Source organism: Calliphora vicina, chromosome 5 (assembly GCF_958450345.1).
Source record: "Calliphora vicina chromosome 5, idCalVici1.1, whole genome shotgun sequence".
Taxonomy (NCBI): Eukaryota; Metazoa; Arthropoda; class Insecta; order Diptera; family Calliphoridae; genus Calliphora; species Calliphora vicina.
The window spans coordinates 112927276-112954780 of record NC_088784.1 but is presented as its reverse complement, the minus strand read 5'-3'; the positions used below and the strand labels follow the sequence as shown (position 1 = coordinate 112954780).

At 29.3% G+C, this 27505-nt stretch overlaps 4 protein-coding genes across 7 annotated transcripts; 3 read left to right on the top strand and 1 right to left on the bottom strand.

The window, feature by feature from the left end:
* Positions 1–81: 81 nt before the first annotated feature.
* shrb (charged multivesicular body protein shrub) lies at positions 82–3557 on the bottom strand. Its single transcript, XM_065512502.1, has 4 exons — positions 3225–3557; positions 944–1121; positions 572–861; positions 82–493 (listed from the first exon to the last, which is right to left on the bottom strand). The coding sequence occupies exons 1-4, from the start codon at positions 3400–3402 to the stop codon at positions 453–455; spliced, it is 687 nt and encodes a 228-aa protein (XP_065368574.1). The 5' UTR covers positions 3403–3557; the 3' UTR covers positions 82–452.
* A 177-nt stretch (positions 3558–3734) lies between these two features.
* Prp38 (pre-mRNA processing factor 38) lies at positions 3735–4833 on the top strand. Its single transcript, XM_065513571.1, has one exon. It carries the CDS (start codon positions 3800–3802, stop codon positions 4775–4777), a length of 978 nt encoding a protein of 325 aa, XP_065369643.1. The 5' UTR covers positions 3735–3799; the 3' UTR covers positions 4778–4833.
* Positions 4834–6465: 1632 nt separating this feature from the next.
* Pfk (ATP-dependent 6-phosphofructokinase) lies at positions 6466–15651 on the top strand. 4 transcript variants are annotated; one of them, XM_065513883.1, is made up of 8 exons: positions 6469–7001; positions 10110–10451; positions 10731–10885; positions 12611–12719; positions 13548–13997; positions 14071–14851; positions 14933–15155; positions 15229–15651. In XM_065513883.1, exons 1-8 carry the CDS (start codon positions 6852–6854, stop codon positions 15365–15367), a joined length of 2349 nt encoding a protein of 782 aa, XP_065369955.1. In that variant the 5' UTR covers positions 6469–6851; the 3' UTR covers positions 15368–15651. The 4 variants fall into 4 exon arrangements, with proteins under 4 accessions (XP_065369957.1, XP_065369955.1, XP_065369954.1 ...); XM_065513882.1 differs by lacking the exon at positions 12611–12719 and adding an exon at positions 11953–12061; XM_065513884.1 differs by lacking the exon at positions 12611–12719 and adding an exon at positions 11211–11319.
* A 3287-nt stretch (positions 15652–18938) lies between these two features.
* LOC135960436 (probable peptidoglycan muropeptide transporter SLC46) lies at positions 18939–26780 on the top strand. The gene is made up of 9 exons (XM_065511729.1): positions 18939–19165; positions 24036–24145; positions 24225–24375; positions 24433–24616; positions 25157–25518; positions 25929–26065; positions 26125–26314; positions 26404–26560; positions 26628–26780. The coding sequence occupies exons 1-9, from the start codon at positions 18943–18945 to the stop codon at positions 26683–26685; spliced, it is 1572 nt and encodes a 523-aa protein (XP_065367801.1). The 5' UTR covers positions 18939–18942; the 3' UTR covers positions 26686–26780.
* Positions 26781–27505: the final 725 nt, after the last annotated feature.

Below are 27505 nucleotides of genomic sequence, written 5' to 3'. Positions count from 1 at the left end.
AATCCATTGAGTTTTATAAGAAATGTGTCATTATTTCAGTTGGAAAAGTCATTATATTCGTGAATAAATGAGAAACTACCATTTATTTATATCATTTGCAAATAATTTTTTATTAAGACTTTTGCTGTTTTGTATATTTAAACATAATTTAATAGTAATTATTCTATGATGATGATTTTCTATTGTTATCAAAGTCCAAACTATATAGCGAAATATGAAAAACTAAAGGAAACAAAAAACTGAAGAAATTTCCCTAAATAAGATGCACATCTTTTAAAAAGCAAAGTGGAAACTTATTTGAAAACTTGTGTATTCCAGTACATTTAGCTGGATTTCAAAATCATTTAATCACAAATTATAATTCAATTTAATTTTATTTATACTTAGAGATAGATAAAAAGATGCTCAAGAGACTCGAGTAAAGAATATTTATGGTAATACCAGATTGTTGTTTAATTGGCCCATGCCAATAATTGTTTCATATCGGGATCGTCTGAAAAAGATATTTTTAAATAATATTAAAAGAAATCCACACACGATGAAGATAATTTGAAATGCTTTCATCACTTACCATCTGGAATCGTTTCTAGATTGTTTGAGGTAGTAGCTTTCTTCTTTTCTTTTGCTTTTTCAGCAACTTCATCATCTGGCACTTCTGGCAGCGTAGTTGCAGGTTCTGGTATGCCAATAATTTCCTTGTCGAAGTTCTCTTGTTCTAGTTCATCTAGTTCACGTTCCAAATCTTCATCGTCAATATCAGCACCAAATGCTACAGGATTTGAAATGGCATCCGAAATTTCGCGCGCCACATCTTGTTGTTCTGCAATGTCATCCATCATATCATGAACCTTATCAACATCCCTGCAATTATTATACAGTTGTATATATAAATAAATCGTAAACATCATAGCAATCAAAAGGATGAAATTAATGATAAACTCACATATTTTGATGAGCTGCTTTAAGGGCATCGGCAGCATTTTTCATTGTTGTCAATACAGCAGTATTCGTGTTGGCACTTTCAAGTGCTTCACGCTGCATTTCAATTGTGGATAAGGTGCCATCGATTTGTTGCAATTGTTTTTCCAAACGCTTCTTCTTTTTTAATGCTTGTAAAGCCACTAAAATTTATTATAAAATTAAAGTTTCCACGTCATTTCTAAATCAATTTTTTTTAACATCAGTAAACAAAAAATAAATTTGAATAATTTTGTTTCGTTATAAAATAAAAATAAATTTCATAAAGAGTAAATAAAATATGTACATATATTTGAAGATATATGTATGTATGTACATTAGGCCGGGTCGATTTGTATGGAGGATCAAAAAGTAATAAATCGTATAGCAGAAACGCAATCTACGGAAAATTCTAATGCGTTTCTGCTATACGACTTTTCGTGATCGACCACCCTAATGTGCATACATACATATTATGTACATATGTATGATAGAAACATTTAGCATATTTTTTAATTATTTCGTAAATTCTGCCAATTGTTTTTAAACAATATTCACTCACGACTCTTCTAAAGCCATATTCATTGATTTTATAACTTCCTACAAAAGTTCTTTTGTGTCACGTAACTGGGTAAAAAAATTAATGAAATTACAGACCATTACTGTTTGCACATAAATAGGATTAACTTTAAAAGAATCGGATGAAATTCATTTATTTGTCGGTCTAATTAAGAATTAAAACTTACTGGGAAACTTTACGCGATTTGAACCAGAACTAAAGTGTTTAAATATGATTTGTTATGATAGTTGTCCAAAAACATGAATGAAAAGTATTTCTAATGACCATAATTAATAATTTTAACACAAAAGGTAAAATATTAAGGATTTTTTTACTAGGTTGCTATTGTTGTGCACACTCTTACAAATATGTATAAAGATCCTACTGTTAGTCCTTATTTTTGAAAAAAAAATAATTCTTTTAGTGTTTATGTTTTTGTTAATTCTTCAAAATGTGCACACTTTCCAAAAATTACTTTTTTCTAATTGTTATTCTAAAAAATACAGAAAAGATTTTATGTTGCTTATGTTCTGCACAGTACAAAAATCACTATAATAGGTCCATAGATGGCTGAAGATATGTTGACTATTTGTATTTTTAAGTATGCTACTAAATTCGGTGTAAATAATGTTGCCATAAGAAAGAACGAATATCTCTTGAATATATATTTCTATTAGTCTTGAATTAACTGTGGGTCATAAATATCATTCGTTAATATATTGTTATTGGATACTTGTCAGTTGGTCATCGAAGCTATGATATTCGAAAAAGGAAACATATTTTTCAATTTTTATAAAATTTTGTTCGTAATAATTCTGTAATTGTGAATATTTGTAAATGGAAATTGCATTTTTTATTCCCGTAATTTCAACAAATAGATAGGTACCTATCTATCAGTGTTCAGTTTCTTATGGAGTAAAAATATTTGGTAGTTTTTATGCCCGTAATTTCAACTACGGTGTAAAATATACAGCAGATAAGTTTACATAAAAGGTAAGTAACTTGACATTAATAAGAAACTTAGCACTGATAGATACCTATCTATTTGATAAATTATTGTCAAGTTACCTTTTAGGTAAATTTATCTACTGGATATTTTTCACCGTAGATATCTATTTGTTGAAATTACGGGCATTTGTGTTAAACAAATAATGTTTATATCGAATTTAGAGCGTAATTCATGAAATGCGAATGCACTTAAATCAGGTGATATATTTTCAGTCCAATTGAAATTATGTATTCATGCAAATTTGTTTCCGATACTCAAATTTCCATTACTATGCCCATTTTTAAATAAATTAAAAATTAAAGTGGCCAATAGTTGTTTTTTCTTTTAAATGTGATATGATCAAAACAAAAAAGCGATAAATATTTATGAAATTAATTATTAGGGATTTCAACATTACGTTCTTGTGTTACAAGATTATCCAGACATCGCCACATCACATCCGAAGAATGGGCCCGAATTAAAAACAAAAAACATTGCAAGATGAAATAGAAAATAAACAAAATTTTAATAAAGTCTAGCAGTGATAATGCTTATGAGATTTGTGTAGAGGAGATAAAAAAGCAGGAAAATGCAATTATGAGTCATCAAAACACATCGCAGCAATCAACATTGTAAACCATACACAATCATTCATTGGTGTTCTTGAAGAAAATGCAGAATCCCATGTTGTCACATATAATATAAATTGTTAAAACATACCTCTTTTGTTTTTGGATGCATTCTTTCTAGCTGTACTTAGCTCCTCTTCAATTTTGGATTCCAAAAATTCTTGTTTTTTGATTAGCATATTTTCAGTTTCTCGCAGTTTTTGTATTGCTTCGCCCGTAGTTGGAGCTTGTTCCTTTTTGCCCCCAAACATTTTGCCAAAGAAACTCATCTTAATTGGTTAATTATTTCCGTGTTTATCGCGTTGCTCAAAACTATTATTTATATTAAAAATATTCACTTTCTGTAAGTTATTATTGCGATTTATAAATATGTATATTCTAATTTTTCTTCGATAGTGCGTCATCCAAAACTGACATTTGTTTTGACAACTACAATTGTTTTGGTAATTTCTACTAATACTGGGTACAGTTTTTAAACGCAGAGAAACAATAAAAGTGTAATAACAACTCTGCATAAATTCTATTACAAATAATGTCAAGATTTTGACGTTTAACCACCGGGATAAATGTCATAAGCTTGAGACAGCGTTGTTTACGTTTTGGTTAAAAGAAAATCGTGATTTTTTTATAAGTTTTTCGTAAATGTTTTAAAATTATTGAATAAAAATGGCCAATCGCACAGTTAAGGAGGCCAAAAATATACATGGCACAAATCCGCAGTATCTCATTGAAAAAATTATTCGGTCTCGCATTTACGATTCCAAATATTGGAAGGAACAATGTTTTGCTTTAACTGCGGAACTTTTAGTGGACAAAGCTATGGAATTACGTTATATAGGAGGTGTATATGGTGGAAACATTAAACCAACACAGTTTCTCTGCCTAACATTGAAAATGTTACAAATACAACCGGAGAAAGATATTGTTGTGGAGTTCATAAAAAATGAAGAATTCAAGTACGTTCGAGCTCTGGGTGCATTTTATCTACGTTTAACTGGCAGCGCATTGGATTGTTACAAGTACTTGGAACCTTTGTATATAGATAACCGCAAACTGCGGAGACAAAATCGAGTGGGTCAATACGAAATCGTGTACATGGACGAATTTATCGATGAGCTTTTGAGAAGTGACCGAGTTTGTGATATTATTTTGCCGCGCATACAGAAACGATCAGTTTTGGAAGAAAATAATGAACTGGAACCTAAAGTATCTGTATTAGACGAAGATCTCGACGAAGATTTAGTAAGCGAAGAAGAGAATGTGGAAGAAGAAAATGAAACAAAGGGAAAATCTCTGAAAAAATCAAGAAAAGATCATTCAAAATCAAGATCATTATCTCCTAATCGTCGTGATGAAAGTATTGGAGCCGGACCAAGCCATAGTAGTCGATCTCGCGAATACAACGAAGACCTAGAACGCTATCAACGTGAACGAGAAAGAGATCGTCGTGATTATGATAGAAGTCGGAATGATCATCGTTACGATGAACATGAACGGGATAGAGAAAGGGAGCGCGATCGTATTAGGGATCGTGGTGACAATCGTCGAAGAGATGATTATACAGATGATCGCTATGACCGTCGTGATGATTATCGTAGTGAACGTGGTCGACATGACCGCGACCGAAGAGATCGACGTTATTAAAATATGTGTAATAATTGATAATTATTTAATAAACCATTTTTTTAAGTAATCCTAAATGTTAAATTGTTTCATTACAAAACTGCAAGGACTAATTTATGTAAAACAAAAGTTTTGTAGTTATGCGCTTCAGATTTTATTTTATGAAATTCATAGTCTTCATATAAAAAGTCATTGAACCAAACAATTTTTTTTGTAAAATATATCAAATACGAAAACATTACCAAGGAGGAAGTATTCTAAGTAGATATGTACTAGAGTTGTATCATTCATGAACGAACTAATGGTTATATCTATCATTTAGGGTGACCACTAGTTACATAACTAACCACGTGACTAATTGTTTTAACACGTACGTGACCCTTTTGGATTACAATGAGACTGTCTGATAGCTGGTCCAAAGTAGTAAACGCATTCCATTGGATTCACATACAGATTACGTAATGTCAGTTACTTTACTAGTTACACCATAAGTTACTTAGAGTCACTACAGTGACAATTGACTTCGTGCTAGGTTACATGGGATGTCAGTATACTTAAGCAAAAAGAAAATAAACTATGATAATTATATCAACAAAATTTATATAAAAAAAGTTCAGTACAAACTACACTCTAGATTATTTAGAGACACTTAAGTCACAACTGACTTCACTGGGATGCATAAAATAAGGGTTACATTGACTACTTACTTAACTCCTGGGATTTGAATGAACAAATTTAACAAAATCTTTTCACACCCATATGTGAGATACAATAACAAAATACATGGCATGAATTAGGTTTTAGCTATCAGTTGCCTTTATAATTGTCATCTATGGAATTAAATACATCATATCTTTTTTCAATTTCGAAATAGGTTTCCATCAAATATTTTGTAGTACAACTAGCTATCACTTGATGCAATTGTTCGAATGAGTGGTTTCGTTAATGCACAACACAAAATACTGAAATCCTGAATATTTTTTGTAAAACTATTAAATTTTTTATGATTTAATATGTTAATAGAATAAAATTTTATTATTCAACTAGTAAATGTTCCTTCAAAAATAATATATATACCTACATACCTACCTAAAGTTTAAAAAAGATAATTTTCATTGTGATAATGTAAATTGAGGTATTAGTGTACTATAGTATTTAGTACTTGTCATATGTATGTAGCAATTGTCACTCTTTGTTAAATGTATTATTACATTTTTCTTAAATAAAGCAAATGTTTTTAAATATAAAATATATGTACTAAAAATAGTTTTCATTATTAATAAAATGGTTAAATTTTTATTTAATAAAAAAGTATATACATATTGATAAAAAGAAAAATTGGTAGAATTTAAAAATAACAACAATCGAATGAAAAAAGAAAGCAAATAAATGTCAAAACAAAAGTCAGCTGTTTTGTGCAGAACAACGAAAGCTGTCAGACAAAGCAGAATTACAAGATTATACCGTAAAAGTTAAGAGATTTTACAAAGTAAATATCTAAGATTTTCTAAAAATAAATTAAATTCTGTTGTAAATTTAAAATATTAATTGTAGAAAGAACTCAACTTATTTCCACAATTTTTAGCATTTAATGCTATTTTAATATTTTACGTAATTTTTATTGTTAAAACTGTTATTTTATCAATTATTTACGTCACTTTTACTGTATACTAAAAGATTCACAACAGAATCGATAAAGGTCACCTTGAAACGCCAAACTCTAGTGTCACCTTGGCGGAACGCACTCATACACATATACAAATTTCTACTCTTCATTCGTTTAACTCAATTGGGAAGCCAGTTAATAATAAAGTTTTAAACAAAAATTACTTCATAAAATTCACAGATAAATCAATCATTATTCCAGTGTAAAAGGTTGATACAAAAGTGCAAGTTAACAACAAATTTTGTTGAAATAAAAGGAAAAGTGTCGAAAAATATCGCAGACATTTCAACGGTCTATTTGGTATACAGAAATTAAGTGCTTGTATGTGTTAAAAAGAAATACCTAAAAACCGTTTTTCTAATTTCATTTAAAAAGTTGAAAATATCCAAGTTTTACTTATTCTCGAAAATCTGAAAGAATTTATAAAAAATGACGTCCACTAAAGTTAAACAACGATTTATTGAACGTGGCTCCCACAAGGGAAAGGGCTTGGCCGTCTTCACCAGTGGTGGTGACTCCCAAGGTATGAATGCTGCTGTAAGAGCTTGTGTCCGGATGGCCATTTATTTGGGTTGCAAGGTTAGTGTTGATCAATCATTTTTATTTTTCACAGGCCTTTTTTAACCTTTGAATTATTTTTATTACTCATGGTCGTGCGACTACTACATATTTTTATATTTTCACAAATTCAATTAAGTGATGATAAGCACCTCCTAATTTGTTTTCTTATTTGACATTCGACATCTATTTTTGGATTTTATTCTTTTGATTATTTAGTACAACTAAACGATTGCCAAACAAATGAAACTGTTATCAATTTCATTTTGTTGTAACTTTAGTTGTGCATTGTTTTAGTTCTATGTTTTGTTTTTTTTTTTTTAATTAATATTGTCATTGCATTTGTTTATTGCATCGTCTGCTGTCATGTGTCATCAGAATTTCATTTCCCCACACTTTATTTTACGAAGTAATGGACGTGTTTGTTTATTTCTTTAAAACTTGAACTTTTGCAAACAATGTTATTTTAAAGTATACATTTAAATTACGTCTGCTATATTTATGTAAATATGTATGTACATATGTATGTAGTATGTGTATTGTCTGTATAATTTGTTCATACATATATACACTTTTATAGCACTTAAAAAGTATTTATATACATTTATGCATATATGAAGTATGTATAATGACGAAATGTATCTTAACTATTAGTTTTTTAATTAATTCGACTTTGCCATCAATAGTTAAAGAATTCATAGCACTACTAAATAATAGAACTGATATACATATGTAGGTACATATTGTCCATATGTACATACCAATTATGTACAATTGGATGTATGTATATGTCATTTTTTGCCCTTACGATTTTATACCTACCTATTACCAAATTAAAAAATATTTTTGAAAATTCATAATCAATTTTTAAATGTATCAAAGGTTTATATCCTTACTAAACTTAAAAATATATTATGTTGTGTATATACCTACATATGTATATACTTAAACATAACTTTCTAAGTTTGTTCTACCCTTCACCATAGTGATATGGGTTTACATACCTATATGTACATATTTTTACTTTTAAATGTAATTAGATAGATATACCCAAGGCGAATTCATACAAGGTGGTGTCAGTTCTACAAAAACAACGATTGGTCTTAACAAATGTCAAAAAACCAAAATGAAAAATTAAACAAATAAGTATTTAAACTTAATATAGTGTAGATAATTGAATAGTGAAGGCTTTACTTATTTATGTAAACAATAAATATTTTGTTATTAAGCTTAGAATATGTAGATATTTAAATATAAAAACAAGCTTTGACAGTTGTTAGAACCAAAATGCGAGAAAAAAAATTATCAGCTGTTTGACTGACTCCACCTTGTATTAATTCGCCTTGGATATACCTATCAATTTCATATAATTAATTACAATTTTTGACCATTATTGTTCTATATAGTTCATACATAAAAACTGCATAATTAAAATTTAGGAAGAATGTTTCTCTTTGGTTTTTTATTTCACTAATTTTCAATATGATTTGTGTACAAACGATAGCAGAGTGCATGGGAAAGTTTTTTGAGAAATGAGTGGAATTATTTGGCAAAGTTAAAATATGAAATAAAATTTTATAAATTTTTCAATTTGATAGAGCAAAATTATAAAAATATTCTCAACTCAGGAATAGATATCTTATTTTACCATAGTTACATAGGTACAAAATCGTTGAAATACACAGATGCTTTAATGACTAGTGTTCAATATAGTTTACAATTCTTTGTAACATTGAGAGTTTATATATAAACACAATTTTAAACAAACTATGTGATTCGATTTTGCTCATTTAATCAGATTTTTTTTTTATAATAAATATTTTATTTATTTATCTTCAATTTATATATATAGGGGCCATTAACGGCTAATTAAAGCCACTAAATTAAATATATTAACAAATACCTATAGTATAAATAAAAATAGTTAAAAACAATTAATTACAAAATTATTAACATTTTTTTTTAAGCAAACATTTAAATAAATATAAATGTATATATGAATATGTAATTTAATAAAAAAATATATAGTTATCAGACCCTTTTTTTAAAAATCATTAAGATATAGTAAAACAAAAATTATAATGTATGAAAGTGCATAGGTATAAAGTGCAGTTTTGTCAAAAAAAGGTTTATTTCTTTCTAGTCTGTTTTGCAGACATTTTTATTAAAAAAATAAATAATAAACGGTTTATTAAAACCTTTATAGATTCGCATACAAAATTAAAGACTAGCGAGAAATAAGTAAAATTTCGTCTTACAAAGAAAATATATATGAATTTGGCTTCTCATATTCTAATTCCCAATAATAGTAAGTTAAATAGATGATATCGCACTTGATCAACAAGAGGGTATTAACTCAAAATTTTGAAAATTTCACTTTTTTCAAGAAATCAACTAACAACATCAATATCTATCTACTGTAAACATTTCAACGTATTCCGATTACTCTTTCATCTCGAAAACAACATTTGAGACCATTTTCATGATAATGTAGTGACTACTTTTATACAACAAAAAGGTATTATTTTGAGTTAATACAAAAGTTGAAATAGAAATGCATCGTATATTTTCATAAAAAAGGTATTATTTTGAGTTGAGCCTTTATTCCAGTTAAAAATAATCAAATTGTTTTATTTATATTTGGTTGTATTTTGAGTTGATACTGTTTTGTTGATAAAATTTGTTTTACTTTATGATTTTAATTCGAAATGTGACTCTTTTTATAATAAAATTGTTCACATTTTTTCAGAAAAAAGGTATTAACTCAAAAAACAGATTTTTTTTGCAATAATTGGAAAAATTTAAAAGAAAAACAATGTAATTATATTTTTAAATGGAATTTATATACTATTATGTATTCAGATTTTCAAATTCTCTTAAAATGTAACAACAAACAGTTTTTAACCTCTACTGAAAATTTTAAAATTTTGAGTTAATACCCTCTTGTTGATCAAGTGCGATATCTACAATAAAGATTCTTTATGACGCTCTTGGCAGGGTAGAAAATGCATTTAATTTGCCTATTGTCTAAAATTAATGTTCAGTGGAATTATTTGAATTATTACAGAGTAATTATAATAAATGAACTTAAGCCAAATTAAAATTTACTTTTAAATTCTTCTTTTTCAGGCGTACTTTATTCGTGAAGGCTACCAAGGAATGGTAGATGGCGGCGATAATATCGTTGAAGCTAATTGGTCTTCTGTGTCATCCATTATTCATCGTGGTGGTACCGTTATTGGTTCAGCAAGATGTACTGATTTTCGTCAACGCGCTGGTCGTCTAAAGGCTGCCCACAATCTTATACAAAAAGGCATTTCTAACTTGGTTGTAATTGGTGGTGACGGTTCGTTGACTGGTGCAAATTTATTCCGCCAAGAGTGGTCATCATTGTTGGATGAATTGTTAAAGGATGGAAAAATTACTGATGAACAAAGAAAAAAACATGATGTTTTGCACATCGTGGGAATGGTAAGTAATCACGTTACATAGAAAAGAAAAATAACAAAATTACAAAAATCCCGGTATAAAACTTAAACCCCTTTGGGGTTTACAAAAAATTAAAATTATTATTTGTATGATGTTTAAAGTAAATAATAACTTCTTTGAGTTAAAGTTTTCATTTTATTTTCAATAATTTGTTAATCGTTTAATTTTTGTCAACAACTCGATTTAATTTTTTTTTTGTGTTTTTGTATTATAATGTTCGAGTGGAATTATTTTGTACTATTAATTTTTCTTCTTACTAAGGTTGGCTCCATTGATAACGATTTCTGTGGTACTGATATGACAATTGGTACTGATTCAGCTTTACATCGAATTATAGAAGCTATTGATGCTATTGTTAGTACAGCTTATTCTCATCAGCGTACATTTATTATGGAAGTTATGGGCAGACATTGTGGGTAAGTTTTATAAAAAAATGCCGCACACACAAACACAGATAATATTATTGAAATTATATCAATTTCAATTTTACGATAGGATGTCTGTGTAAAATTTTACAATCACTGCTTTTGGTGGACATCCGATCGTAAATTGCAAACATAATATTTGACATACAAATTTTAGATCCATTAAGGTACAAATTAAATACTAATCTCCAATTCGAAATGAAATCAAAATTTAAAATAAAAACAATTCAATTGGCTAAACGATTTTTAGAAAACAAATTTAAATTATGTACATATGATTTGTATTCATATTAAGCTATTAATTCCTTTGCATAAGTTATTTACCCGTAGTTACTGGCATTATATCAGAGGCTGATTATGTTTTTTGTCCTGAATCGCCGCCACCACACGATTGGCCAGAAAAACTTTGCGATAAATTAATACAGGCAAGACTAAATACACATATTAGTAGGAGTATTATTTCTGTAAAAACAAATCTTTCAATATCACCATTAATAATCATTATTTAAAGCATATATACTTAAAGACAAATAAAAATATCTAAAAACTTATTTTCAATATATTTAGACAGATAGTGCTTGATTAATTTTAATTAGAAACACATATTTGTTATAATTCCTTTATGGCTTTGGTTTCATTTAGTTTAGGATTCAAAAACAAAACAAATGATGAATTGGCTGCGATATATTGGTGACGAGTGGTTTAATGATTTTTTTTTTTAAATTCAATTTGTATAACCTTTAATACACTAACACAGTGCAGAGACAGTGCTTTGTAACAATGTTTAGAGAGTGAGGTCCGTTAAATTGTGAATGTATCATAAATGTTTGCACATGTTCCCTCTAATATCTCTTCAGATCAATCTAAAAATGATTGGTTGTAAAAAAAAGAGAAAAATATATGTATGCATATGTAGTATGTATTATTCATGTGTACGTATGTTTATGGAGCGTACATTCATCTGTATTCCCCACCAGTGATGACTAATATACATATGTTGTCGTTGTTATATGTTCTCTATCATCCATTTTGTGTCTATCATTATTTTTCTTTTACAGCTATTTGGCTCTAGTAGCTGGTTTGTCATGTGAAGCAGATTACATTTTTATTCCTGAAGCTCCTCCAAAATCAGATTGGCCTGAAAGGCTTTGCCAACAATTAAGTCAGGCAAGAACAAACAAAATTTAGAAGTTGTTTCACGTTTGCCAAAATATAAATGTTTTATTTTTTATGTTGCTTTTATTATTATAATTATTATTTTTTTTTCTTTTTTGATGTAACAAAATTCAAAATCTACATACATATTTAACTCTGTTCGTTTGATTATTTTGGCTGTTGTTGACTTTAATTAGCGATTATTTCTCACCTGCAGAGCAGACAAAGCAAAAGCAATTTGTTTTTATAAATTTATTTTGTACATAACTCGAATGCGTATCCTGATAGCACATCTCATTTATTAATTTTTCCATTTTGCACCATTCGATGCACATCATGTTTGCAAAATATGATTCTAATTTGCAATGCGATTCATCACCAACAAATAAATAAATAAATAAACATACATACCATAACATACCATATATGATGCATCATTGATATCGTCTCAATCATTGTGAATATTTGTATGTAAAAATAAAGTTGTATACATACATACATGCACACAAAAATACATTTGCATTCATATCTTCATAATTATTTTGATTTTAAAATTTTTAGTTATTTAGCCCTTCAAGCCGGTATGTCATCCGGATCTGACGCTATATTTATACCCGAAGATCCGGCTCCACAGGATTGGAGTGATATTTTATGTGAAAAGTTATTACAGGTTAGGCTGGTACTTTGTTTTAGTTTTTTATTTTAATTCTCTGAATTGTATTGGTATTTTTTATTCTAAATTCTTATTTGTATTTTCGGAAAGTATGATGAAATTAGGGATAATGTATACTAAGTATATTGTGTATATTTTGGGAACTGCTCAAGGTGCATACTTTCTAATCCAATATTTTTGTGAATTTTTCTCATGTATTTCATTTTATGTTTTTACTGTTAAATTTTAAAGTAAATTCGTATTTTTGTTTGTTTCGTTTTAACATTTTTTCGTTATTTTTTACTAATTTGGGGTTTTTTAAATTTGACTTAATATTTACATACAGCAGCAATCCAGATGTAACGCATTTACATTATTTTTATGAACATGATTTATTTTCAAATTTTAAACAATTATCAAGTAGTAGTAGTTTTTTATTTTTATAAATAAGCTTCGAGTTAGTTTTTTTTTAGAAAATGATATCGCGTGTATATGCTTTTTAAATCATCATATGCTTTTTCATACATTTATGGTTTTGGTCTCATAATGTCAAAGTTTGTAACTACATAATACATTAATATATAAGAGTAGTTAGTCTACACATTACATTCATAATAAAAGTATGGTAGTAATACATATATCCATCAAATTAATATCATCATCTTGCATTTTTTTTTAGTATTCATTATTATAGAAATATCAATGCAAAATACTCTGCTTTTTGATAATAAAAAAACTATAAATTGCATTGTATATTTATTTCATAGTAGTTTTTGATTTTATGTTAACGAAATTACAATTTTCGATAAATATTAATTGGTATTTTTTGTCGGCGTCGTTGTATAGGAACGTAGTGCTGGCCAGCGTTTGAATATTATTATTGTAGCTGAAGGTGCTATTGATCGCGATGGCAATGCAATTTCGGCTGAAGATATTAAAAAGGTAGTTGTAGATAAGCTACAACAAGATACTCGTATTACTGTCTTGGGCCATGTTCAACGTGGTGGTAACCCAAGTGCTTTTGATCGTGTTTTGGGTTGTCGTATGGGAGCTGAAGCTACATTGGCTTTGATGGAAGCTACAAATGAAACTGTCCCCGTTGTAGTTTCACTGGATGGTAATCAAGCCGTCCGTGTTCCTTTGATGGAGTGTGTTGAACGCACTCAAGCTGTTGCTAAAGCCATGTCTGAGAAAAATTGGGAATTGGCTGTTAAATTGCGTGGTCGTTCATTTGAACGCAATTTGGAAACCTACAAGATGTTGACTCGCTTGAAACCACCTAAACATGAGGGACAGGTGAGTTTGAAATGAGAATTTCAAAATGAAAATGGTGCTTACGAAAATGAACTTTTTTGTTGTTTAAACTCAGGGATATCGTTTGGCCGTTATGCATATTGGTGCACCGGCTTGCGGTATGAATGCTGCGGTACGTAGTTTTGTGCGTAATTGCATTTATCGTGGTGATGTCGTGTACGGCATTCATGATGGCATTGAAGGTCTAATTGCTGGCAATATTAAAGAGATGGGCTGGTCTGATGTTACTGGTTGGGTAGGCCAAGGTGGTGCTTTCTTAGGTACTAAGCGTACACTGCCCGAGTGTAAATTCAACGAAATTGCTGGACGTCTCAAGGAATTTAAAATTCAAGGTCTTCTGATTATCGGTGGCTTTGAAGCTTACCATGCTTGCGGTCAAATTGCCGACCAACGCAATAATTATCCTGAATTTTGTATACCATTGGCTGTTATACCATCTACTATTTCCAACAATGTTCCTGGTACAGAATTTTCGCTGGGTGCCGATACCGGCCTTAATGAAATCACTGAGATTTGCGATCGCATCCGTCAATCGGCCCAAGGTACTAAGAGACGTGTTTTCGTCATCGAAACTATGGGTGGCTATTGTGGGTACTTAGCCACGCTGGCCGGTTTGGCTGGTGGAGCAGATGCCGCTTACATATTCGAAGAGAAGTTTTCAATTAAAGATTTACAACAAGACGTCTACCATATGGCTTCTAAAATGGCTGAAGGTGTACAGCGTGGTTTGATTTTACGCAATGAAAAAGCTTCTGATAACTATAATACTGATTTTATTTATCGTTTGTACTCGGAGGAAGGCAAGGGCTTATTCTCTTGCCGTATGAATATTTTGGGTAAGATTTGAATGAATTTAAATTAAACAAATTAGAAAAGGAAATTATAAAACTGATTTGTATAAAATGTATTCATTAAAGGCCATATGCAACAGGGCGGTTCTCCAACACCATTTGATCGTAATATGGGTACAAAAATGGCTGCTAAATGTGTGGATTGGTTTTCGGAACAATTCAAAAATAACAAGCAAGCTGACGGTACCATTAAATGCACTGACAAGGAATCTGCTGTTCTGTTGGGCATTGTAAGGCGTCAGTACAGATTCACTCCATTGGCTGATTTGATTTCTGAAACCAATTTCGAGTAAGTTCGAGTTTATATGAAACTTAATTTAACATCTTCATTAACTATTTACATGTGTATATAAATGTTTTAGGCAACGTATTCCTAAAAGCCAGTGGTGGTTAAAATTACGTCCTTTGCTAAGAATATTGGCTAAGCACGATTCGGCCTATGAGGAGGAAGGTTTGTACATTACCGTTGAAGAAGAATGCTCCACCGATGCTGTGGCTTAAGTGTAAAACTATACATTTTTAACAGCAGAGTCACTTTCATTTATAAGATGATTTTTAGCTAGCCAACCAGTGTTAAGTTCAATAGAACTAAACTAAATTGAATATTGCACAAAATCAGAGCTTGATATTAAAAGCTATATTATGTTAGTAAAAGCTATTTAATTTATAGATTTTTATTTTACTTTTCGCACTACTTACTATTCATCATTTCATATTCATGATAATTTATAATTTTTTTGTTCACTTTTTATTTATGACTCTATTAAACGATTTTATCATCAAAATTGGCATCGCAAATGTTTTTATTAAAGCTCAGGTCTACTGTATAAGTCGAAATGACCCCAGTGTATTCGATATAAACGTTATCATCATTATCGTCATCCATTCTCTTTTTATTTATTTAGTTTCGTAGACACTATTTATTATGTTACACTCAAAAATTATTACTAAATAAATTAAATAATTCTTAAATTTTTCAAGCTGCTACAATTCTTTGTAAAGGATTTTGAATTCATCTCAATCCTTCTTAATACTAGTTCTGTTTTAAATTATCGAGTGTTGTTTAAAAATTACATTCATTGAGTTGTATTGTAGAAAATCGTATCTTCTATCAAATCTAAATACAACATACTATATAATTACATATACATACATATATCAGGTGAAACAAATATTTAATACACAATAATATACACATGTTAATAAATGTTGTATTTTTTGATGTTTAAGATATTAAATTATTTAATAAATTATGACACTTTGAAACAAAAAATAAATAAATCTCTAAACTTATTTTGCATATTATCATATTAAAACCACAATACATATTCGTAAATTTTTTCTTGTTTCGGATACTTAGATATCGCACCCGTTCAACAATACTGTATTAACTCAAAATTTTTAAAAATTCACTTTTTGCAAGAAATCAACTAACAACATCAATATCTATCTACTGTAAAAATTTCATTGTATTCCGATTTCTCTTTCATTTTGAAAATCACATTTGAGACCATTTTCGTGATAATTAGTGACTACCTTGTATCAACAAAAAGGTATTATTTTGAGTTAATACAAAAATTTAAATAGAAATACATCGTATATTTTCATAAAAAAATGTATTATTTTGAATTGAGCCTTTATTCAAGTTAAAAATAATCAAATTGTTTTATTTAAATTTTTTGTTTTGTTGATTAAATAATACAAAAAAATATCGAGAAGTTCCAGAAAAATGGTTGTAATTCAAAAAATAGATTTATTTTGCAATAATTCCAAAATTTTTAAAGAAAACCAATGTAAATATATTTTCAAAAGGAATTTGCTTACTATGATGTATTCGGATTTTCAAATTCTCTTAAAATGTAATCACAAACAGTTTTTGCCCTCTACTGAAAATTTTGAAATTTTGAGTTAATACAGTATTGTTGAACGAGTGCATATGTTGGCTTTAGTTTTATTAATTTCAATCTGGCCTATCTCATATAATATACATATTTTTTTTAACATTTTCTAGACTGACCAAATTCTTTACAGAACAAACGCACCAAAATTCAAGCGTTGGTTTGCCTTTCATAATTTGAAAATTTGTATATAAAACAAAAACAAATTTTTAAAATTTTTTAAATTTTGTTTTTGTTTTACATATAAATATCACTTTGGTGACGTGATTTACAAAATTAGGGCCTTATTGTCGTCTATTCCACATAACTTAACAAAAAAAATTTAAACAAATTGTGACTGATTTTTTAAATATTTTATCAACATTTTACTCTACATCACAAGGATTCCTTGTATCTGGCGAATGTGCCCCAGGGGGAGTTTAGAGGTTTAATATACATTTTTTTTAGTTCAAATTAAATGATTGAAAAGACTATTGTCACTTATTGTTCACTATTATTGACATTCTATCTTCAATCAATCAGCCCAATTATGAATAAAAATTCCCCGGGAGTTTTTTCCCTTTTCTCATTTTTCCTATTCAAATTCAATGGGAAAAACTCCCGGTGAACAAACTCCCGCGGAATTTTTTATTCATAATTGGGCTGAATATCTGTTTTGTATAACAAAAACTAAAGAAGTTAGCACAAAAAATTTACTGGCTGAAATATTTTCATAGATTATTAAAAAACAACCAATCGCGTCTACCTCACGTGATTATGTAAAATTAATCTTTCATGGATGGTAAACAATCCATAAACGAAAACATAACTTGATAATGTAACAAAATCGATTACTCGGTTTTTAAGTTATTCGCTGTTGGCAGATGTGCCCCTATGGCGAATGATCAGTTTTACGACAAAATTATACAAGGTGGAGTCAGTCATACAGCTGATAATTTTTTTTTTCACTTTTTGGTTCAAACAACTGTCAAATCTTGTTTTTATATTTAAATATCTACATATTCTAAGCTTATTAAAAAAATATTTATTGTTTACATAAATAAGTAAAGCCCTCACTATTTAATTATATACAACTAGTTGCCCCGGCAAACGTTGTTCTGCCATGGCACACACATAGTTTTAAGACTTCCACTATAATAGTACTATAATAGTATGGGAGGTGCCATGCCCATTGTTCCTATATAGGTCAATTGTGAATCTAAACCAGACATCGGCAGAGAGTAAAATTGCCTTTGCACACTAACACCACTTTGCGTTTTTTGAGTACCGCTCTCTGGCATTCAGTGCACTGATACAAAGGTTTGTAAGAATGATTTCTTTTAATTTTTTTTGCCAATTACGTACGTGTGAAAGAAAATAAAACCAGAGAGCTCTTAAGGTTGCTCTTTGCCGATGTCTGATCTAAACCATCCAGGGACCCACTCAAACACACACAACAAATTTCATCGAAATCGGCAAAGCCGTTAAGGAGGAGTTTAGTTACTAACACACGTACCGAAGAATTATATATATAAAGATATATTTAGTTTAAATACTTATTTGTTTAATTTTTCATTTTGGTTTTTTGACATTTGTTAATACCAATCGTTGTTTTTGTAGAACTGAGACCATCTTGTATGAATTCGCCTTGATCGACGAAACTCAAATTATACAAATTGGAAAAAAAATACAATGCCGTTTTATTTTTCTTTGGATATAGGTTTGATCCCAATTAAAATTACATATTTCGAATGATTCAATTTAGATAATAGTTACAGCGTAGATATGTATGTTAGACCGACTCACAGAAATGAGCATTTTTATTATTCCTCTTAAAATAAATATGTATTTGTTTTTTTTTTTTTGATAATTCCCAACATAGTTTGTTTGTGCGACTGTTCGTGAGCTGCACCATTTTTTAGGTATTTAAAAATATTTTTATTTTTTCTCAAGCCATTGCCAAATGTGTATCAAATAACACTTCTTTCCTCTTTATACAAAGTGAGTCGCTCTAATGTATATTAAAAGGAAGTATAAAATAAAAATATCCCCTCCGATGATTCATTAAATTCCAACTAAATAATAAGAATAAAATGCTTTGAGAGCAAATAATGATAAACTATGAATATGTTATTTATAAATCATTATTTATAAGAAAGTCAGTGTGAATAATAAATAGTATTGAGCGACTGACGGACGATGCTAAATATGATGGAGAATAATGAAAATCCAAATGAAGAAAGTACATTACTTAGTAAATATAGAAGGAGAAACACAGATTCTGTATCCACCATAGCCAGTGAAAGTTTGCTTGCCGAAACAGACATGTCTCATTTAAGATTTCAATGCAAATGGCAAAAAATACGTTTCTATTTAGTTGAAATAATGGTGTTGATATTGGTTTTTGCCTACAATTTATCAGGTATGTATTACTGCCTCGTAAAAAGTGGAAATGTACTTCTTTAAAAGTGAAGATTGTTATATTTTAACACGGTTTCCAAAATATTTCGGTTAAATGCGGCCGTTTTTGAGAGCTGAACCTTTTTAAAAATACCTCTAAAAATGGAATAAAATTGTTTACATACGTTCAAATAATTATAGAGAAAACAATTTCAAAAATTATACTAATGTAAAACACGACTACAGCTACAGGGTTGTCAGATATGAAATCCTCAAAAACTGCTCAATTAAAGTTAAAAATTTAATATTTTTAAATCATTCAGAATAAGTATATATTACATACTAAAGGGATTAATACGATCCACCACCTTGTCAATTTGAGAAGTAAAGCTTTATACGGTCATGTAATTTTTTTAATCTTCTATATAAATAACAAGTAAGAAAGTATGGTCGGTCAAGCCCGACCATATAATACACTACACTAAGTAAAAGAGCAAAAACATTTTTCTTTTAAAATTTCAATAATTTATATTTTTGAGTGATTTTCGGAAGTGGGCCTTATATGGGAGCTATGACCAATTATGGACCGATCACCATGAAATTAGGTCGTGTGATTTATGTCTATATTAAAGTTAATTATGTAGAATTTTGTGTGTATACCAACATTTTTAAGCGATTTATGCACGTTAAAGTGATTTTCGGAAGCGGGTCTATATGGAGCTATGACTAATTATGGACCGATCGTAACAAAATTTGGTGACATGAATTTGATTCAACCAGTTTCCTTGGGCCGAAAAAATAATATATACCAAATTTGATTGAAATATCTTCAAAACTGACGGACATCGTTTAATCGACTCAGAAAGTGATTCTAAGTCGATCGGTATACTTTAAGGTGGGTGGACTAATATTTTTGGGCGTTACAAACATCTGCACAAACGCATTAACCCTCCCCACTATGGTGGTGTAGGGTATAAAAATCAAATGTCGTTCTTTGGTAATTGCATCAGCAGAGAACGGCCGACCGATTTAGACAATTTTTTTTTTAAATGTTGGTCATAGCCCAACTTATTTCGCTAATAACTTGGCCATCACTCATATTTCTGACCAAAAATCGATTTTTTATATAAAAACTCAAACTATCTAAATTCGCTAATAACTTGGCCAATAAGAGTTTAATCATGAAAAGGAGCTCGATCTGTGATCACTCATATTTCTGAAATTAGAAAATTAGATTTTTTATATAAAAACTCAAAATATCTAAATGCGCTAATAACTTGGTCAATAAGCGTTTAATCAAGAAAAAGAGCTCGATCTGTGATCACTCATATTTCTGACCAAAATTCTATTTTTTTATATCATGAAAAGGAGCTCGATCTGTGATCACTCATATTTCTGACCAAAATTAGATTTTTTATGTAAAAACTCAAAATATCTAAATTCGCTAATAACTTGGCCAATAAGCGTTTAATCAAGAAATGGAGCTCGATCTGTGATCACTCATATTTCTGACCAAAAATCGATTTTTTATATAAAAACTCAAAATATCTAAATTCGCTAATAACTTGGCCAATAAGCGTTTAATCATGAAAAGGAGCTCGATCTGTGATCACTCATATTTCTGACCAAAATTCGATTTTTTTATATAAAAACTCAAAATATCTAAATGCGCTAATAACTTGGCCAATAAGCGTTTAATCAAGAAAAAGAGCTCGATCTGTGATCACTCATATTTCTAACCAAAAATCGATTTTTTATATAAAAACTCTAAATATCTAAATTCGCTATTAACTTGGTCAATAAGCGTTTAATCAAGAAAAAGAGCTCGATCTGTGATCACTCATATTTCTGACCAAAATTCTATTTTTTTATATCATGAAAAGGAGCTCGATCTGTGATCACTCATATTTCTGACCAAAATTAGATTTTTTATGTAAAAACTCAAAATATCTAAATGCGCTAATAACTTGGCCAATAAGCGTTTAATCAAGAAAAAGAGCTCGATCTGTGATCACTCATATTTCTGACCAAAAATCGATTTTTTATATAAAAACTCTAAATATCTAAATTCGTTAATAACTTGGCCAATAAACGTTTAATCAAGAAAAAGAGCTCGATCTGTGATCACTCATATTTCTGACCAAAATTTAATTTTTTATATAAAAACTCAAAATATCTAAATTCGCTAATAACTTGGCCAATAAGCGTTTAATCAAGAAATGGAGCTCGATCTGTGATCACTCATATTTCTTAACAAAAATCGATTTTTTATATAAAAACTCAAAATATCTAAATTCGCTAATAACTTGGCCAATAAGCGTTTAATCATGAAAAAGAGCTCGATCTGTGATCACTCATATTTCTGACCAAAATTCAATTTTTTATATAAAAACTCAAAATATCTAAATTCGCTAATAACTTGGCCAATAATCGTTTAATCAAGAAAAGGAGCTCGATCTGTGATCACTCATATTTCTGACCAAAAATCGATTTTTTATATAATAACTCAAAATATCTAAATTCGCTAATAACTTGGCCAATAAGCGTTTAATCAAGAAAAGGAGCTCGATCTGTGATCACTCATATTTCTAACCAAAAATCGATTTTTTATATAAAAACTCTAAATATCTAAATATCTATCGAAAATCGCAAAATTTATATCGCAGGTACGGAAAAACTATAGGAGGTATTGACATACTTTTTTCACATTTTTATTCCCTATTATGTTGTCAATAAATCCCCATGTGATGATCAAAAAATTCTGAAATTTGTTTAACAAAATTTTTAAAAATTTGAAATTGGAGTTTTGAAACTGCCGTTAAAAAATTTAATTTTTTTGGTCATACCTGCGAATAGGTTAACGGTATCCTACGAGGACAAAAACTCATATACAAGTAAATATGGATATATTTTAAGTAAAAATAAGCTTCTATTTTAATATTTCTCAAAATATGTTAATTTTGTTCATAAATTTCTTGTTCTAGTGGCCTGAGACACGTTAATGGCCTGGCGATTTTTTAATAACTTTAACATTTTTTCACCAATTTTTGTCTTTTATATCTTATTATAACGACAATTACGTACACATTTCGATTCTTTTAAATTAAATTGTAAAAGTCATTATTTAATGGCAAAATTTTTACAAAAACTGAAAAAATTGCATATTTTCCCCTAGTAAATGCACCTCAAAACTTCAGCGTCGTTGCGCCACCAGTTAACGTTATCCTATCATCCTAATATTTTACACAACGTGTTTCTACAATACATAGAACAATTCTAGAGGGGGGACGGCCTGTACCTAGAAAGTTTTTTTCGTCCATACAATCTTGATCACTCATATTTCTGACCAAAATTCAATTTTTTATATAAAAACTCAAAATATCTAAATTCGCTAATAACTTGGCCAATAAGCGTTTAATCAAGAAATGGAGCTCGATCTGTGATCACTCATATTTCTTAACAAAAATCGATTTTTTATATAAAAACTCAAAATATCTAAATTCGCTAATAACTTGGCCAATAAGCGTTTAATCATGAAAAAGATCTCTATCTGTGATCACTCATATTTCTGGACAAAATTCAATTTTTTATATAAAAACTCAAAATATCTAAATTCGCTAATAACTTGGCCAATAATCGTTTAATCAAGAAAAGGAGCTCGATCTGTGATCACTCATATTTCTGACCAAAAATCGATTTTTTATATAATAACTCAAAATATCTAAATTCGCTAATAACTTGACCAATAAGCGTTTAATCAAGAAAAGGAGCTCGATCTGTGATCACTAATTTTTCAGACCAAAATTCTATTTCTTAAATATATAAAAACTTAAAATATGTACATTGATTTACATGTATTCTGTTGTTGCAAGACAGGTTTTTGACAACAACCTTAGGTTCTTTGTCTCTCAGTTGCGCTTCTATTCTATGTCCTATATGAATAAAAATGATCATTCAATAATACGTTTTTTTTTCCTTTTTAACTATTTTTACCCTTTTCAAACCGCTTCTCATAAATTTACAAATCGAACACAAGCATTTTTTTAACTAGGACAGGACAACGTCTGTCGGGTCAGCTAGTTTTATAATAAATTCCATGTGCATTATCTAATGATTTAGTTATAAAAACTGAAACGTAAAAAAATCAGTAAACCCAGTTAAACATCCATTAATATTAAAGGCATCAGAATTCCAAAATTTATCGTATGTGTTAATTGTATTACTACACGCATTGGCTACCTTCACCAAAAATATTTTCATTAATTTCTTTGATGTTGAAACTTTTTTTCTGTGTACTAAATTATCTTACTTGCAAGTGATTTGTAAAGAGTCATGTCATCATCTCAAAAACAAAAAATTTATTCGAAATATTTTGTGAATCTTTTAAATCATAGAAAGCTTTATTTTGGTAGGGGTAAATTTTCAAACTTTTTGTCTTCCATATAAGACGAAGCATTTTAACTTACATACATACATACAATTGGCGGAATAAAACGGTCTGCTGTTAAGTCATATTGTCATAATGTCCTAATATATTATGATAGTTTAAACCACTTTTTGTTGCACTTCAAACAAAAATATGTTATTTTATGACAAAACAATAAAATAGTTCAAAAATTCTTACCCCCATTAACACGAATTCTGGTTAGGTGCTAACTAATAGTTATATGTACTGTCGTTTAAAATTATTTTTGTACGAAAACTGCCAGTATAACTATTAGTTAACACATAACCAGACTTGGTGTTAATGTTGGTGTTAATGTTTTGTTTGAAACACAACTAAAATTTGAACATTATGATAATATGATTTAATAGAACACCGTTTGAATCCCCCAAATGCTTATTAAAATAAATTTATACGAAAAGCTGCTCACTTATCACTGTTTTATTAGCTACTGTTTTGAAAAATAGAATAATATTTCAAACCTGTACCGTTGTTTACAATTATAACACGACAGATTGCCTAAAATTATCCACCAGAAACTCATCCGATTACATTAAGGTATGTAGATACTACGTTCAACTGCCTGCTTAGTTAATATTTATTATTTATTCTCTATTTTGATTGTCTAACGCTGAAGGGAATAGAAGAAAAAGTTCAGCCATATGCCGCCCGAATTTTTATGACCACATCCGTGATTCAAAGTATAGTCCCAGCTTTCTGTGGATCATTTGTTGGTGCTTGGTCTGATCGTTTTGGCCGCAAGCCTTTGTTAATAGCATCGTTTACTGGTTATAAAATATGTGCTTCTGTAGATTTAATTAAATTTATTAACCTTATATTTTCAGGTTATTTTCTATTTTATACTGTTACTTCTATTGTAAGCCATTGCTCTGATGTAGAAGATGTCAGCCCTTGGTATTATTTATTGGCCTCTTTGCCACTTTCTTTATTGGGAGATAGTGTCACTTATTCTGTTGCAGCACTATGTTATATTTCCGATGTATCCACCGCTGAAGAAAGACCATACAGGTATACATACATATTTACATAAGTGTGGTCCTAGAATATCAAGCTACTGGCCGTGTTCCCCCTAGAATTGGTCCATACATTCTATGGTCTGGGGAATTTGTAATAACTTTAAAACTTGTTAATACCTCTTTCCCATTGTAAATTCACCTCCAAACTTTAAAGCCGCTGAGGCACCATTTAACGTTTTCCTATCATCGGAATATTTTTTAGAACGTATTTTTGCAATATTCGATATTGTGAAACAGGCTATTATTAAAATAGCTGATACATCCCCTTAATTTGAAATATCTAAGAAGGCTTCCAATCGGGTTGGGGCTTATAAAAAATACAAACTATTATCGCTTTTTTATACATAAATATTTAAAAAAAATCTGTATTACATCCTTACAAAATTACCACTATTATTAATAAATATTACTAAATAAAACGTTTTGTTTAGGTACATACATTCAAAATACTTATAAGATTGCGAACATATGTATGTATGTAAGTGAAAGAAAGTGAATAATAAAAATAAAATTTTACACTTTTGGTGATTAGAATGGTATTTTACGAAGCCGTTATATACATTGGCCTAATGGCGGGATCCTTTTCATCTGGTTATATATATAGAGACTACACCTCATCGACGTTGGTATTTTCAATATCCGCTTTGTCTTTATTGTTTGCAATGTTATTTATCATATTCGTTATACCGGAAAGCCTAAATGCTCAATCAATGCCAAATATTCAAAATAACGCGCTGAATCCACTGGAAGAGAATCAAAGGACATCTAAAAATGTATTTGACTGTAAGCATATTAAAGACATGTATAAGACGTGTTTTAAATTCAGAGAACATGAAGCTCGTTCTGTACTTTTGTTGATTGTATCCACTTTAGTTATTTGTGCATTTGTAGTAGGTAAGAATATGTGCAACATTGATTGACTGTAGATTACATATATGTACATTAGGGTGGGTCGATTTTTTTCACGAAAAATCGTATAGCAGAAACGCACTCTATGGAAAATTCTACGAAAATTTCTCCAAGAAATAATAGGTCTAAAAGCAAATCCTATCTTGCGCATTTCGTCTTTTATCCAATATTTCAATATAATTTTTTTTAATAGTCTTTTTATTGGATAAAAGACGAAATGCGCAAGATAGGATTTGATTTTAGACCTGAGGAAACTTTCTTAGAATTTTCCATAGAATGCGTTTCTGCTATACGATTTTTTACTTTTTGATCCTCCATACAAATCGGCCGGCCCTAATGTACATAGTTTAATAATATATTGTGTAAAATTTCATCTGTTTTTTGTTTCATTGAAGATGGGTCTGTAACTGTTTTTTATCTATTTATACGTGAGAAGTTTCAATGGACGATCAGAGAATATACAACATACGAAACCCTTAGTATATTAGTTCCCATTATGGGAAATATTTTGGGTATTTGGTTGCTAAGAAAAGTACAAACAATACATTTTAAATTAACTAACATGATATTCAATTAACATTTTCCTTTAAGGTCATTAAAATTCCACTGCTAAATCTTGCAATATTGGGGTTATTGTCGAATACTTGTAATTGCTTGATGAAAGGGTTTGCAGCCATAAATTGGCAATTATATTTGGCCATCGTCTTAGGAGCATTAAAATCCATTGTCAATCCAATGTTGCGTACGGTTTTGACCAACATATTGCAGACAAATGAATTGGGTACGTACTGAACTCATAAAATTCAATCTAAAAGTTTAAAGTTTTCTTAATTAACATATTATTTTCTTGTGCTTGTTTTAATTTCGCAGGCAAAATATTTTCCTTTATAAGTGCATTGGAAGCCTTTGTACCATTTGTGGCATCGCCACTATATACAATTGTTTACGGGTTTACTCTTAAAAGTTATCCGGGTTTCTTTAATATTTTAAGTGCAAACTTCTTTCTTCTAGCGATTGGTTTAATTTTGTAAGTTAATATATTTTAATGTTATTTTATTATACATAATTTGTTTATTATTTTTATTTATTTTTAGGGTTGTCTTTCGCAAAAAACAGAAATACTCCACATATTATAGTGTTATTTTAAATTAGTTTTACATATTTATTTTTTATTTTAACTCTTTATAAATACAGTAAATGTATTTAAAAAATATGTAAATAAAGAATTAAAATTTTATTGAACATAACTATTTTTTAGTGTTAAAAACTTCATGTTTGTATAAGTGCTCTTTGGCCTGGTGCACAATTTTAATCCGTTTTTTTCCATCTTAAATGCAACAAGTAAGAGAGATATATTCGGCTGTGCCGAATCTTATATACCATTCACCAAATTGTGCTTTAAAATACAAATTTTAAATATTTTTAGGTAAAGTATAAATTTTCAAATTGAAAAAAATTCGAAATTGTTTTTATTTTATTTATTATTTTCAATAACCTAGCTTATTGGCCATAATCGGTTATAAATTTCTACTTAATTTTTTAAAAAAAAAGTTTTTTAATTTATTAGTGAAAAAAAAATTTATGACAAAAGAATTTGTTTGATGTATAGTTGATTTCTATATCTACTTCGCTATCTATAACGATCCAGAATATATATACTTTGTGGGGTCGCAAATGAAAAATGTAGAAATTACAAACGGAATGACAAACTTATATATCGTCCCCTTAATAAAACAATAGTGTATAATATTTTTTTCCATTTCGAAATAATTGGGTTTAAAATGTTTGTGTTAGTAGACATCTAGAACAAAAGTAATATTTCAATTGATCTTTTGACCCACTTTGTGAAAGTAGAATTTCACCAAATTTTTACCACATATAGAATCACTTATGTAGATTCTTATTATGCAATAAACAATAATGGTGAATATGCTACGATATACCCTTGCCGCTCATAGTGAAGGGTATAAAA